The 15,941-nt window shown below is 32.0% G+C and overlaps 1 protein-coding gene and 1 long non-coding RNA gene across 3 annotated transcripts; both read right to left on the bottom strand.

Moving 5' to 3' along the window:
• Positions 1-3,345: 3,345 nt before the first annotated feature.
• Positions 3,346-9,359, bottom strand: LOC134709582 (uncharacterized). 2 transcript variants are annotated; one of them, XR_010105988.1, is made up of 3 exons: positions 9,267-9,353; positions 6,841-6,951; positions 3,346-3,440 (listed from the first exon to the last, which is right to left on the bottom strand). It is a non-coding gene; the product is annotated as an uncharacterized LOC134709582 (long non-coding RNA). The 2 variants fall into 2 exon arrangements; XR_010105987.1 differs by lacking the exon at positions 6,841-6,951 and having other exon boundaries at positions 9,267-9,359.
• Positions 9,360-10,564: 1,205 nt separating this feature from the next.
• On the bottom strand, positions 10,565-12,466 carry LOC134709581 (collagen alpha-1(XI) chain-like). Its single transcript, XM_063569745.1, has 3 exons — positions 12,419-12,466; positions 11,615-12,118; positions 10,565-10,668 (listed from the first exon to the last, which is right to left on the bottom strand). The coding sequence occupies exon 2, from the start codon at positions 12,114-12,116 to the stop codon at positions 11,838-11,840; it is 279 nt and encodes a 92-aa protein (XP_063425815.1). The 5' UTR covers positions 12,117-12,118; positions 12,419-12,466; the 3' UTR covers positions 10,565-10,668; positions 11,615-11,837.
• Between the last annotated feature and the right edge of the window lie 3,475 nt (positions 12,467-15,941).

The following is a 15,941-nucleotide window of genomic DNA, read 5'->3' as shown; positions in this document are numbered from 1 at the left end:
TGATTCCAAAAATATATGGTTTCTGTATAAAAAATATTCTAAGTAAGACAATAACAATAACTATGAACTCAAAATTTCAAGGTCATACACCAAGGACTTCAAATCAAAAAAACATTGGTCTTAATTAAATATGGTAAATGAGTTATATCACGATATGTCTAATTTTTAATATAAGAGAGGAGAAAACTGACCTTGACCTTTAGCCTTGACCCTATTTTCCTTTTTGGGGGACCAAATATCTCAAATCAAAAGAACCTAGGTCTTTATCACTTATGGTTTACAAACAACAACTAACTTGTTTTCTTATTTGAAATACAAAAGGAGAAATAACTCCCATATGTAGTCTCTGGATCGCTGTAGTCAAAATTATTTTCAAGATCCTAAAGATATAATAATTTTGTCGCTTATCTCTAAACAGTTGCGAAGGAGATGTGTACACGTGGAAGATCAAGAAACAATAAGATATTAGTAGAAGATATTAGAAGTCATTATGATTGCCACAATTTTTAATGTGTATTGATGTGATATGTTTGTACATATTTGTTTAATAAAATCGGCACCTCAGAAAATACACAAGCAGCAAGCTAGTCGACTAACATATGTTTGTGTTTTAGTTGTCTATTGTGAGAAGTGTTGCTATGTTAGGAACATAAGGTAAAGAGAAGACGTACTTTTATTCAATTTGTGAGTTAATCATCCAAGATTAGGCAACAATTACCCTCCGGATAAAAGGTGTTGAATCCAATAATTAATCATGAGTTGATAAAGAAAAAATAACAAAATGCAATTTAAAGTTTGTCAAAATATGTTAGTTTTATCAGTTTGTGTATATAACCGATATTTTCTTGTTCAAGAGAAACATATAATATTATCAGAGGGCCTTGTCTCACCTTATAAGAAGTTTTTTTCAAAATTTTCATAGTTGGTTTTAATCGTGTAGTAAAGACTACTCGGGAAACAATTATGTGCATATTGTTTGTAGTGTTTTTCAATCACTATATAAGATATGTTTTTACTTTGGCGTATTTCTGCCACAAGATATATCATTTATTAAGTATGCCAATTTTCCGTGGAAAGACCTTCTGCTTTTTTTCTGATTATTTTTTTTCCGCACTGTCGCTTAAACTTTTGGTATATGGTATCGAAAAGTTTTAAAATTCTGTCACTGCTTAAGAGAATTTTTAATTTTGTAAGAGTTAACTTCCCGAACACTGTCTTTCTTGTGTGCACTACTCCTTCGCAACCTTAAAAGATTACGACAAACTGATTTTCCTTAATCGCTAATTTTATAGGATGTTGAATTTTAATTTCCACCGAAGCGTTCCGGGAACTCAATATGAGAGTTATTTCCCGTTATGCATTTGATATAAGTGATTTTCATTTGTAATTGGTAAACAATAATAATTGTTGGAGACCTAGTGTTTTTGGATTTGAGGTTCTTGTTCCAAAGAAAATAATTGCAAGGTCAAAGGTCAAGGTCATATTCTAAATTTTGATGTGTGCGTTATTTTCGCTTCTTTTCAAAAACCGCATGAGATATAGACAACATGTTTTTACTAAATTGTTACTTGCAAAATGTCGTATCACATACATTTCGGTGAAAAGGATTCGCTTACATTAAAATTGGGCTAACTCTCCTCTTGTATTCAAAATTATGCTTATGGTGATATTACACATTAACTATATATAATTAAGTTAAAAGGTCTTTTGATTTGAGGTCCATGGTTTATTACTCGAAAGTGAGCTCAATGTCATAGTTATAGTTCATGTCCTAGATTTTGACCTTTGGTTTTACGTTAAATGTATGTGATAAGGTTATCATGGAACTTTTTAGGTTACAAGTCATTTGACCTTTAAGAAAATCAACCGGAAGTGACCCTGTTCAAATAGGAAGTAGCTATTTTTTGTTCTTATTTAATTAAAAGTATGCAGAACCATATAGTTTTGAAATCAGTGTCAATATATCTATCATTCGTAGCTTGAAATGATAATTTTAAACCGAATTTCACATCAAAGTTCTTTTTTATGCGCAGTGTTATTCGCTTAGATATTTTGAATATGATATCGAAAAGTTTATACGCTTTCGAAATTGACACCGCTTAAACGAATACTTTCTCATGTAAGGGTAAATGCCTTATACCTAGTCAGGAAAATGGCCATTGTTATATTATAGTTCGTTTCTTCTGTGTTATGTTATGTTTCTGTTGTCTCGTAATTTTCTTATATTTGATGCGTTTCCCTCAGTTTTAGTTTGTAACCCAGAATTGTTTTTTCTCTATCGATTTATGATTTTCGGACAGCAGTATACTAATGTTGCCTTTATTAAACGTATCTCTCGGACCACTATTTTTCTTGTGTGAACTACTCCTTCGCAACCGTAAAAGATCACAAATTTATTTTACCAAATCACTCGTTACATACTCAGGTTGTCAGTGATCATTTGGATTTAAGGGATCTGAGCATTCCATATGAGAGTTATTTTCCCTTATGTATTTGACAAGAGAGAAATGTAATAAAACCTCATTAGTCTTCAGTGTAAAAGACATAGGGTCTTAGGATTTGAGGTCAAGGTCAAAGGTCAAGGTCATCTTAATAAAAAATCATTTGATTGTTTATGCTTCTCCCACACAACCTTAAAAGATATCGACAAAAGTTTTTCACTTAATTGTTAGTTGTGGCGTAATTGGAAATTTGTATTCAAAGAGTAGCGGTAACTTTCACTAGAAGTTTTCTTCCCTTGATTTTTTAGAGTAAAATGTATTTTAATATAATTGATTGACACATAGTACATATTAAAGTCTTTTTACATGAAGTCCTTGCTTGATGACCTTGAAAATAAGGTCAAGGTAATAGGTAAATTTGACGTTCTAGATTTTGACCTTTGCATTAACTTCATATTTATACCTGATAAAGCTATGGAACTTTTTGCATTAGGTTGCAAGCCATATGACCTTGAAAATTGCAACGAAAATTACCTTGTGTGAACCGGAAGTAGCTATTTTTTCGTATTTTTTTAATTTAAAATGTATATAGAACCACATATTTTTAATATCAGTGTCAAGTAAACTATCAAAAAATAATGTTAGTACCAGTTTTCAGACGGGAAGTATCAAATGATATCTTTTTTCAATCAAAAGTGTATATAAACCATATATTTAAGAAATCAGCATATAATAAGTTATCATTTGACACTGGAAATGACTAGATTTTAAAATTTTGCATCAAAAGATATTCTCTGAACAGTTAGTTTTTAAATCTCTTTGTCATTAGAATCTTGTTATATTCATCATTGAATACAAACGTGGATCATTATAATGGCTGAACAAATTACACAATAACAAAAAATAATTTCGATCATTTATTTTATTTCATTCTGCATCAGAAATATTCGTCTCTTGGTATGAGTATGACTATCGCCAAGTTGGTACTGGACAGGTTTTCTAGGTAATAGAAAAAAAGATAACATCTACTATCTACGAACACATGGATTGATCTGAGTGTCTGACGTCAGAAAAATAATATACTTTACATAAATTTGTCGTTCAATGTGCATACAACAACTGTTAGAGGGTTACTGCTTACAAGAAAGCTATTAAACCAAGAGTTCCAAATGGTGAAGTTGAAATCATCCCTTCGTAAATTTTACGGATGCCATCACGAGTTGGTTGACTGTAATGGAAGAACCGTTTCACAAATAATATCGGATATGTTCCTTACGTCGTAGCTACAATCCCCTTCCCTTTCATGAATGTGACCAGCCGAATTATACTATTTAACGGATTTGTATTAAAATAAGCAACACGACGGGTGCCACATGTGGAGCAGGATCTGCTTACCCTTCCGGAGCACCTGAGATCACCCCTAGTTTTTGATGGGGTTTGTGTTGTTTATTCTTTAGTTTTCTATGTTGTGGCATGTGTACTATTGTTTTTCTGTTTGTCTTTTTAATTTTTAGCCATGACATTGTCAGTTTGTTTTAGATTAATGAGTTTGACTATCCCTTTGGTATATTTCGTCCCTCTTTTAAGCGGTATTTCACTCTAGCAATTTTTTGTTTATAATTATCAGACTTTACTTAAATATTGCAACTGTAGTTCAAAAAAAGTTCAAATGAGGTCATGTTAAGGAAAGCCAGGTGAACGTTGTAAATTCCCGAGAAGATGATAGATTCTGAGGGTTTTACAGTTATTTAATCTGCATTTGTATCCGCATTTATTTATTTTCGTGGAAATATAGCTACCACAAAATTCGTGAAAATAAGTACACTGCAAAAAAAATAGATATACAGTATTTAAGTTTACTTTTACAAATTATGACTTCAACATGTTAAATGGAGAGTTGTATCATTGGCGCTCAAACAACATCATCTTATATCTTAGAACAGATGAATTGCATTCGACCAATTATTATTTTTAGCGGATTATTAAAGTGTTAGTCATGAATACATTGATACATACAGATTTCTTAGATTTGTGAATAGATAGTCTATCTGTGATATACATGCAAAATATTGTACGTTTTCTTTCAAATAATAGTACTTTTTGGTGAAGTCTTATGTAGACGAAACGCGCGTCTGGCGTATAAAATTATAATCCTGGTACTTTTGATAACTATTTACACCACTGGGTCGATGCCACTGCTGGTGGACGTTTCGTCCCCGAGGGTATCACCAGCCCAGTAGTCAGCACTTCGGTGTTGACATGAGTATCAATTATATGGTCATTTTTATAAATTTTCTGTTTTCAAAACTTTGAATTTTTCGAAAAACTAAGGATTTTCTTACCCCAGGAGAAGATTACCTTAGCCATATTTGGCACAATTGTTTGGAATTTTGGATCCTCAATGCTCTTCAACTTTGTATTTATTTGGCTTTTTAACTATTTTGATCTGAGCGTCACTGATGAGTCTTATGTAGACGAAACGCGCGTCTGGCGTATAAAATTATAATCCTGGTACTTTTGATAACTATTTACACCACTGGGTCGATGCCACTGCTGGTGGACGTTTCGTCCCCGAGGGTATCACCAGCCCAGTAGTCAGCACTTCGGTGTTGACATGAGTATCAATTATATGGTTATTTTTATAAATTTTCTGTTTTCAAAACTTTGAATTTTTCGAAAAACTAAGGATTTTCTTACCCCAGGAGTAGATTACCTTAGCCATATTTGGCACAATTGTTTGAAATTTTGGATCCTCAATGCTCTTCAATTTGTATTTATTTGGCTTTTTAACTATTTTGATCTGAGCGTCACTGATGAGTCTTATGTAGACGAAACGCGCGTCTGGCGTATAAAATTATAATCCTGGTACTTTTGCTATAGATAACGAACCCTTCGGAAACAGAAAACAGTCAGATATCATTATTCATTACAATATGCTTTGCCATTTTTATGATTAGTTTAAAAGCATTATTTATGCAAAAGGTCAGACTTAATTAACGACATAATTGAGTAATCTATACATGTACTTGTTGTTTATATCTAGTGGTATATACAAAAAGATAGTTTTAAAATATTTCAAAATGATTCCTTAACTATTTATATATCATAGATCAAACTAACTTCGCACACAAACGAAAGTTTATAAGTACAATCTCGGTCACCCCATATCCAGAGAGGTTTGTCTGCGCTATTTACTCCAATAGTGACACATTCATTTTTTGGGTCTTTGTTTTTAACTGAAATCATAATAGACAAATTATAAGTTAAACAAAGAATTACGTACAAAACAAGATAATATTGCTGATCAGTTTACTTTTGTTAATGTTATCAAAATCAGCATTATCAATCTAGGAAATCAATTAAGCAGTCACTTGGTGTCTGTTCGCCGTTAACCAACTGAAGGAATAACTTATTATGTAACTTCTCATATTGTTCTATACATTTTGTTAACGAGGTTGACTGTCCATGAGTGGAGTTATTCAAACTTATAATTTGTATACCGATGTTGTTTATAAATAACATAATCTTAGATACAACCCTGTACGATTTAATCCTGAGGAAAATACTTGTACTTAAAGGATATCAAATTTTATCAGTAGAAAAATCTAACAATATTTCTTCTATTGGTACATATATTGATTTTGTTCTTGACATTTAAAACAATAAAATAAATATGTGTCATTTTACATGTACAAAACTTGCGAAATCATCCTCTTACATCCTATTGATACTGTTAACTAATACACAATCATTTGGTGTTTATAACTTTTTTATTTTTGGCAGAAAAAAGAAGGTCAGGACTATTTTTAAGTCTTCATTTTTGTAGAACACGTTTACACGCTATTAATTAACTGTTGTATATAACATGTAAACCTATTTATGTCAATTGTTTTTGTGAGCTGTTTGATTAATGTCCAATTGATATATATCTAACGTCTGTTTGATTACTGTCCAATTGATATATATCTAACGTCTGTTTGATTACTGTCCAATTGATATATATCTAACGTCTGTTTGATTACTGTCCAATTGATATATATCTAACGTCTGTTTGATTACTGTCCAATTGATATATATCTAACGTCTGTTTGATTACTGTCCAATTGATATATATCTAACGTCTGTTTGATTACTGTCCAATTGATATATATCTAACGTCTGTTTGATTACTGTCCAATTGATATATATCTAACGTCTGTTTGATTACTGTCCAATTGATATATATCTAACGTCTGTTTGATACCCATTTTTTTTTTTACTTTGAATTAAGACTTTTAAAAAAGATATAATAAAGCATTCAATAATGACCAATATTATAACACTAAAACGTTACTATAATGAAGAAAAAACACTTTTTTTATATTATGCACACTTGATTATCTTAAAAGGTTGAAAATACCTTCTCCAAATAGAGGAGTATCGAATGAAAATGTACCAACGTCAGTTTCAAATTCAAAATTTCCGTCTGAATCATGATCATTTGCACCCGTCCATATATCCGTTTGCGTTGCTGTAATATAAATTGAATTGTTATGCGTGTTAAAGGAATGTGCCACTCTGAATAAAGTATTCAAACACACACATATTATTAAAATCAACTGAAACTGTATGTTTTTATCATGTTTGACATTTAAAATATGTTACAAAATAACACCAAAGTCTGCATCAGTGACAGTTACATTAATAAGGACTATCTACAAGATACATAAAAAAAAGTATGAATTTTATTTTGCAACCATAAATGTGTAATAATGAAATAATAATTCGCTTGTGAAAAGCAATATGGGGCATTTTTGTCAAATAAGGCTAAGAAACATTGATGATAAATTATTCACTTGCAAGTAAAAAATTAGACCTGATTGGATTCATATTAAGATGAACTTTAATTCAACTCCTTAGCTAGATATGGATAGCGCATGAACTGTACGGGTTCTGTTATTTGAGGGAAAAGAAGGTCAACATTAAACGTAAATCAAGGGCAATTCATTTGATTTACTGAATCTATCCGCAAAAAATCATTCTTATACAGGTAAAAACGATGATTAACATGTATCTTAAATCTATAATATGAAATCAAACAGGCCTAGAGAAATTCAATTGCACGAGTTCGCTTTCTATTTTTATCTATATTCATGTTTATATCTCTTATACAATATCTTTGAAGGTCATCTGAGGTCATCTCGGTAGTTAATTAGATGATGTCAAAACTAAAGTACACACGAAATGAAGCTAAATATTATCGAGCCCATGCCTTGTAAATTGCACTAATCATTTCATTTTCAATATGTGAAGAGGGATGAATGCGACTGGTGATGTGATTGGAAGTAAAGAGAGCACTGGTAGACTTTTGCAATATAACTTGATATCAAACTGGCGCGTTGAGAACATCTATATTATCAGATTATTACATGGCATTTTTCATATCGCATGTCCTATCAGCCCTAGGTTCAATATCAGCCCAAGAGCCGCATGGCTCGAGGGCTGATAAGACATGCGATATGAAAATTACATGTTATGATCTTTTTATCATATGCTTCAACAATGGAGAACAATCACAGATTCATATATTGATTCTTTTACGAGGTTCCCAAATAGAAGTTCAAGGAGTGAAAAGTTCACGGACGTCGGACTCCAAATTTAGTACATTCGATATGAAATCTTTCTATCATATGCCTAAACAGAGAAGAAAAACATTTAAATTTTGACGAAGCGACAAAAAAATAATTAAAAAATATACATAATGAACACTGTTTGGAAGAGTCAGCTATTTTGTAAAGGAACTTTCTAAATTAGGTTTGAAACTTTTAAAAAATGCATTTATTTGATAATTTGATTGGTTCTTTTTTGTTTTTTTGTTTTTTTTAATTATTTAACAAAATATTCTTTCCAGTATTCAAATAATTGTTTTGCATACTACTTTGTAATGTTTTTCAGTGAAAACGTAGCAGTGAGGTGTATTTGCCGGAATTTACCGAGTTTTACCGGAATGCCGTGCGATAACGTTACGGAAAGGCATGTGATAACACTCGAAGCATGTGATAATTTTTTCATATCAGCCCGCTAAGCACCAATTCGAAAAATATGGAATTTACGTTAACTTAATGCTATTATCATACAGTAAAAATGGTATGATATTTAGTCTAATTATATGATAATAAATAATATTTCCACTGTTTTTATAGCAGGTAGATTCAAAAATTTACTCAATCTATGTGGAAGTAGTTCTTTGTTATTTTTCATTCATTTTTACTGTTTCAAGCTTCCCCCCGTGAAATTTTCATCGATATAATGATTTTTAACAGTCTTAAGCTTCAAATTTGAAAATAACATTTAAATTAAAAAATTTGATTGTAGGAATATTGTTCCCGTCAAATCCGGATTGAAACTTAAATACAACAGAATGTGTCTCTCAATGTAGGTTAAACACACTTGGTTTCTGTCTACTTGACATGTTCCTGCACATATAAACTAAGACAAATAGCCAGTAACTAAACAACAACTACAAAAAACAATGCACTAATGTTAGAATGATATATTATATGACAGATCTAGCTTATTATATTTCTCAGTCTTTTTAATAAACATTCATAAATCAAAAGCTAACTCATTTTGAAGTCCTTAATATCTTGGACTTTTGAGTCATTGCCAAATAAGAGACAACCTGTCCATTTATTTGTTATTAAACTTACTTAATTTTGAATATGATAAGTGCGTCATATTATAATTGCTAAAGCAGCCAAACATAAGATACTGGGATGTAATGTGAATGAATAGTTGCTATTGTGTTTTATAAGAATAAGAATGAACTATGTACTCATAACGTACAAAGATTAAACTTATCTCTGACAGCATAAGCTTCTGCTTCGCTATTTGGTCTCCAAAGGTAAGATCCGTCTGCATTGGCACAAGTGGCCTGTGATGTTGCAACAAGACACATATGTAGTTTTTACATTTATAACACATACTATGATACAAGAAATGAAACATTTATTAAACGCCTTAAGACTCGAAAAACATTATAAATCTTTAGGTATTAATGTTGGTTATACCAGGTCATCGACGTGTGTAACATTCGGAAGGCCACATTAATGTTGGTTATACCAGGTCATCGACGTGTGTAACATTCGGAAGGCCACATTAATGTTGGTTATACCAGGTCATCGACGTGTGTAACATTCGGAAGGCCACATTAATGTTGGTTATACCAGGTCATCGACGTGTGTAACATTCGGAAGGCCACATTAATGTTGGTTATACCAGTTGATCGACGTGTGTAACATTCGGAAGGCCACATTAATGTTGGTTATACCAGGTCATCGACGTGTGTAACATTCGGAAGGCCACATTAATGTTGGTTATACCAGGTCATCGACGTGTGTAACATTCGGAAGGCCACATTTGTGTGTCGAGCATCACTCAAAAGACATCAAATTATGACATTCGCAACTAATATCAATGAAAATGATCCAGCTACATATTATTTATGCAACTGCTGTTGTACAAGAACAATCGCACTCTCCGTAAAGGATAAAAGGCATCCCTATTTAACAATCGGTTGATGTCTATATTTTAGCATTTCATTAGCTAGATTATGTTTTTTAAGCTTTATTCCTAAATATATGTTGTTTTATTTCTTGTTAACGGCGTTAAACTAGCGGTCAAAAACTGCGAGTATTCTGAGATCTGTACATAATGTTTTTTTGAAGAAGGAATGTATAAATATTCTTCCGTGTCCGGTCAGTGTTTTTGTTACTTGTTTTTTTCTGCTTTGTATCGTGTTTAGTTCATCAGTGTTACATAAATCAGGCCGTTTTCCCTCATATCAATTGTTTAACATTTTCATTTATAAATTACTATTCGGTTATGGATTTACTGATTAATGAAGGCCGTACTGTGACCTATAGTTAATAGTTTTAACCTCTATGTCATTATGAATTTTGTGAAGAGCTGTTTCATAAAAACACCTTTTCTGATTTTTATAAATTATACATTCTTCATTTTTAAATACACCAGCAAACATTGACAAACGTATATTCTGTTACATGTGTTTCTGTGATTGAATATGAACATATTTCAATCAATGCACTTTAGATAATAAATAATGTTTAATTACTAACCTGTGCAGTATCCCACGTTTCGACTCTATTTTCACTGTAGAAGTAACAATTAGAACTAACAGTTTGGTCATCTAATGAAGAATATCCGTCCGGGCATGGTGGACATTGGGCTATTCAGGTAAACAAATATGGGTTAGATATTTTAACAGATAGCAACAACATTAAGTTAAACTGTTGACATATGCAAACAATATAAGGTTAAATGTACGTTATTGCAAAGATTTAAGGTCGCAGTACTTCGTTAAAGCTACCATAGTCCTTATTGTAGAGATCTCTAGTTTCTGGAAGAAATCAATCAATACACTTGCTTCTCATACGCTAAACTATCATGGATACATGTGCATGAATTAGGGAAGGTTGACAGTGGAATACAAGCCCTAGTTCACAAACATTTACGCGGTAAAAATGTCACCTAACGGCAATTGAGAACGAACACGTGGTGATAAAGAGCAGGCTAATGCTAATGGTACAACACAATTTTAGTTACAAATAACGGTAAAACTTTCCTTTTCTCCAAATGTATGGTGTAACGAAAGAGGTACCCAAGAAGATCGGTGGCGAACATTAAATAAAATACGAGTATTTGAGAAATTGGTGGCGTAAAGTTAATCAACAAAAAAGATACTTAGGAAGTTGATTGTGAACAGTAAAGATGCAAAATAGGTACTTAAGAAGTTGGTGATTAAAGTAAAGTAGACAAATGGGTACTTAAAAATTTGTGGTGAACAGTAAAGTAAATCAAAAGGGTATTTAAAAAGTTGTTGGTGAACAGTACAGGGTTCTTAATAAGTTGGCGGTGAGCAGTAACGGAGACTAACGGATACTTAAGAATATGGTGATGAACAGTAAAGTAAAAAAACAGATACATAGGTTAAAGGAAATATCTCTTAACGTCATAAGAACATTTGTGTCCGCCATTTTGATATTATCTTGTAAGCTTTTAGGATACATAGTTTAATGACATGATATGATTAAAATATTGTGTATGAATGAAATTTTATAATCACACAGATAAATGATGCATATAGCACTACAAATATTTTAAATTCTAAATACCCGGAGGACCAGTATCTCCTTTAGGACCAATGGGTCCAGTTGGCCCTGTTGATCCAGAATCCCCACTAGGTCCTGTGTTTCCTTGATCTCCTGTGTCACCAGCATATCCCTTTGCTCCTTTTGGTCCAGTCGGTCCCATTTCTCCTGTTGACCCAGATGGTCCTCTCGGACCATTTGGCCCAAGTGGCCCAGTTAGTCCAGAGATTCCAGAGGGTCCAGGAGGTCATTTTTCTCCTTGTTTTCCCTTTGAACCATTAGCACCAGGTGGTCCATCAGCTCCGTCCATTCCGGGGGCACCACTTTGTCCCATAGGTCCAGTTTGGCCAGGAGGTCCATCAGGTCCGATTTGACCGGTTTTACCGCTCTTTCCAGGATCTCCCATTTGACCTTTTGGTCCTGAAGACCCAGTGAACCCTAGAGGTCCAACACGTCCTGTTTTTCCAGGGTCTCCTTTATATCCTTTTGACCCAGGAGTTCCAGCTTGACCAGGATATCCTCTCATTCCTGCAAAATGTTAAACATAAATGGAATGAATACAGTAGCTTTGAAATCATTAATTTCGGTTGCTTGGTTTACTTTTTGAATAAAATTTGAATAGTTTTATGCAGCATTCAAAATGAGGAAGATAACAAGTTATGTGTAATACACCATTGAAGGAATGTGTTATTTGAAATTTCATTCTATTTCGTAACATAAATAACGTAAATCTGCATTTTCATGGTTGTTTGATTATTTGTTTTGCATAAGATCCTACAGAATTTCAAAACTTGTTCATTCTTTAAACAAATCTACAATACGCTTTACCTTGTGCACCTTGTTTCCCAGGAGGCCCAGGTACTCCTATTTCTGAAAATGAGCAATTCAAATTGGGTTTTCTTCAATGTAGCATTGTTAATTGACATGATCATTTAAAATGATTTAAAATTTGTATCTTTCTGAACCTTTTGTATATGTCCCCTCATTTCAATCGTTAGATTTGTAAGATATTTTGATTTTGTCATTTGACTAGGGATTGGTTATTTTACTTTTTTCATATTATCAATGTTGATATAAAATTCAATATTCAAGGAGGAAAATCCTCAAACGATTTAGCTTAGTCCTATATAATTTTTAAATAAAGTTAAAGGTGAAAAATGCATATGAATGATTCTTTTTCAATCTGTGCCTGCTTTACATTCTTTTCATTGTGTTCCTTTAGGTTCGGAATTATCATCGTGTAGACAATATTCATGAATTCAATGTTTCAGCATCTAATTTATAAAGGTTTAACTTTATATACATAATGCCTGTTTGTTTAGTATTTAAGTGATTTCACCTTTTCCCTATATCCTAACAATGAAAACAAATCACACCCTTAGTAGGATTCCCGTTGTTTATTTAGCAAATAACAACTTCTTATTGAATGCTTTTGAAAATAATTAGAGGAGTTTATTAGATTTCCAAACGGCAAATAAATTGATGTTTTATTATTGTATGAACTGTGAAAAAAAAACAGAGGTGTTAAAACTCACCAACTACTTCATAAGGTTCATCTGTAAGAACAAACAATATAGCAAGTCTCTTTTATGTTTATAAAACGAGAAACGAGAAACACTTATGAACCATACCAACAATAAAGAACAACTGACCATCAGGTGCAAACATATGCACCGGGTTTAACCGTTTTAAAAGTCGCCAACCATCATCCTAACCTGAATTACATACCGAATTAGACTTATCACCATGTTTGTATCTACAAGTAAATACGACGGAGGTCACATTTGATCTGCTTATCTTTCCAGCTCAGCTAAGATCAACTCAGTTTTGGTTGGGTTTCGTGTTGTTAGTTTTTATTTTCTATGTTGTGTTTTGAATACTATTGTTTTTCCTCCGTGACGTTGTCAGTTTATTTGTTTATAATTTTGAGTTTAATTTCACTTTCATATATATTCTATCACACGAGTCTTGAATTGAGAGAACATTGATGGGTGCAATTATCTTCACTGGTAAATGAATTGCCTAATGGTATGTCTTTGAGTCAAAATCATGATTTTTTGTATTTTGATTTACCTCTGATAGGTATGTCCAAATATTTACAGTACATCGAGATGATAGGCGTTTATTTTAATTGTCTTTGGAAAACAAGAATAAATTGAATTCATTTCAACTTGCAACATGTCAACTACAGAACCATCAAACGGTTCTCAATGTGCAAGAATAATGATGCTCCTGCTTAATATTTGTGTATACTATACAATTAAACAGACGCCCAGGTTTGACAAAGTTTTAACTGCCATTCGGGGATAACCAAAAGTTTCCATACGTATATTTTGTATTTTTTTGTTTGGGTTGAATAACATGAATGATAAGAATAGACAGGTGATTGTTTATCTGTAACAATAGTTCCTAACCGTTTAATGTAATTGCATTTTTTTTAATAACATGAGCAATAAAAAACAAATGTATCTACCTGTGTCCTGTTCTTGTCCAATATCGATATATACAAAGTCTGTGTTGTCGTTATTGTATCTTTTTACACGATCTACAACCTGTGTTTGAATATCATAGATCTTTATAAGTATAAAAATAAGTGATATTGCCATCAGAGGCGTATCATAAATTCGCCGCTTCAGAATATGGTGGATTGTAAGACATTTCCCCGTTCGTACCAAACATGAAAATTACATCTCGTCAATGGTTGTTTTGTAATTGTTTACGACGCTGTTTGTACTCTCATCATTGAAGCCGGATATGTAAATAATCGTGATTCGTATATTATTTTCAGTAATACAGAAAAAACACCTAAGCATATGCTATTCATACTGTGTTGTTTTCACTTTCTTTCTAGAGACAGAACCATTAGGCATTAAAGGTTTTTCAATGCTCTATAATTTTGAACATTATTCAGTTTTTATTTTTTAATGGAGAGTATCTAATAGATTTTTGGTAGACGAAACGTGCAAATGTTTTAACCTGTTATCTTTCCTGGAGTTTTGTTTAATATTAACAATGTTAAGTGTCGTCTCTCGGGTGAAATCGTATTTAAAAGTTTACGAAATGCTTGACAATAGGAAAAACAACCATTTTATATGCTGAGAAAGACGACACATTACTAATTAAGAACATATCATACCGCATCTCTATCTTGTTGTTCTGTAAGTTTGCCTGTAAAAAAATAAAAACCTTGAATATATATAATTATCTGCAGAGGTATTTAAAATACTTATTACACTAGTATTGATTCAAAATCTAGAGAAATTGAATATGAAATTCATTTGTAAGCCGGCGCACTACATGCGATTGTGGAACAATATTCCTCAGCAGTGACAAAAAGATTATGTAGCTAAACCCTTAACACGCTTATAAACATTATCGAAATGACCGAAATCGAAATGTTAAGGCTTTATAAGGTAAATTGTACCTTTAAGTTAGTGATTGAAGACTTTAGTTGCAGCACAATTAAAAATAGAAACCGGCCATTATTTACAATAAATATCTTTTAAATAAATCATCCAACAGCTAGGCCGGTGGTACAAGTTTATGTATATAATTCAAGTCTTTTGATAATCATGTGACTATAATGATATAAACTACTTGTTTTTGCAAATTATTTTTTTCTAAACGTCACTGTATGGCTAAAACACAGAATTTGCTTTGTTTATTGTCTAGTATATTTTAGACATTTACAAACGTCGAATGATAGGCATGTTCAACACTTTCAATTAAGGAATAAGTTGCTTTATTTATTAAACAGATGTTGAAATATAAAAACAACAGTAATGAAACATTTCTATCATAAACATCGATTCTAGAAAACAAACCACACACGCAATGTGGGGTTTGAAACATTCAGTATATAAAATTTAGCCTATCCAAATATTAGCATTTTCAATTGAGATATATTTACGATGCAATGCTTTAACAATAACGAAAATGTCGACGTGAAAACTTGCAAATTTTATTTTGATAGCGTTTTTTGAAAACCGTGAATTGAAATTGTTAAACTAGCACTCAAAGGCCAAAATCTAATGATAAAAGTATACACTATGATATTTGCATACATATACTATATATAAATTTATGTTACATCAAAGGTCATATTTTATCTTTTTGTTAGCATTTACTAATGTACAGTTAAGACAATACTCATCAGAACCACCAGTAAATGATAATCAGATGTATAAAATTGAGAATGAAAATCAGCATTAATTTTTATTGTTGTACCTATAACATGTATAAAACTTAATAATTTGCCACTTCTCCGATCATTTTAAACTTTGTAAGGTCAAGCTTTTAATTCAACAAAAAAGTTAGTAAATGCATATAGGTTACATTTGAACTACTCAAA

Source organism: Mytilus trossulus, chromosome 3, assembly GCF_036588685.1.
Source record: "Mytilus trossulus isolate FHL-02 chromosome 3, PNRI_Mtr1.1.1.hap1, whole genome shotgun sequence".
Classification (NCBI taxonomy): Eukaryota; Metazoa; Mollusca; class Bivalvia; order Mytilida; family Mytilidae; genus Mytilus; species Mytilus trossulus.
Note: the sequence above shows the minus strand (reverse complement) of the source record. Positions and strands in the feature narration are given on the sequence as shown.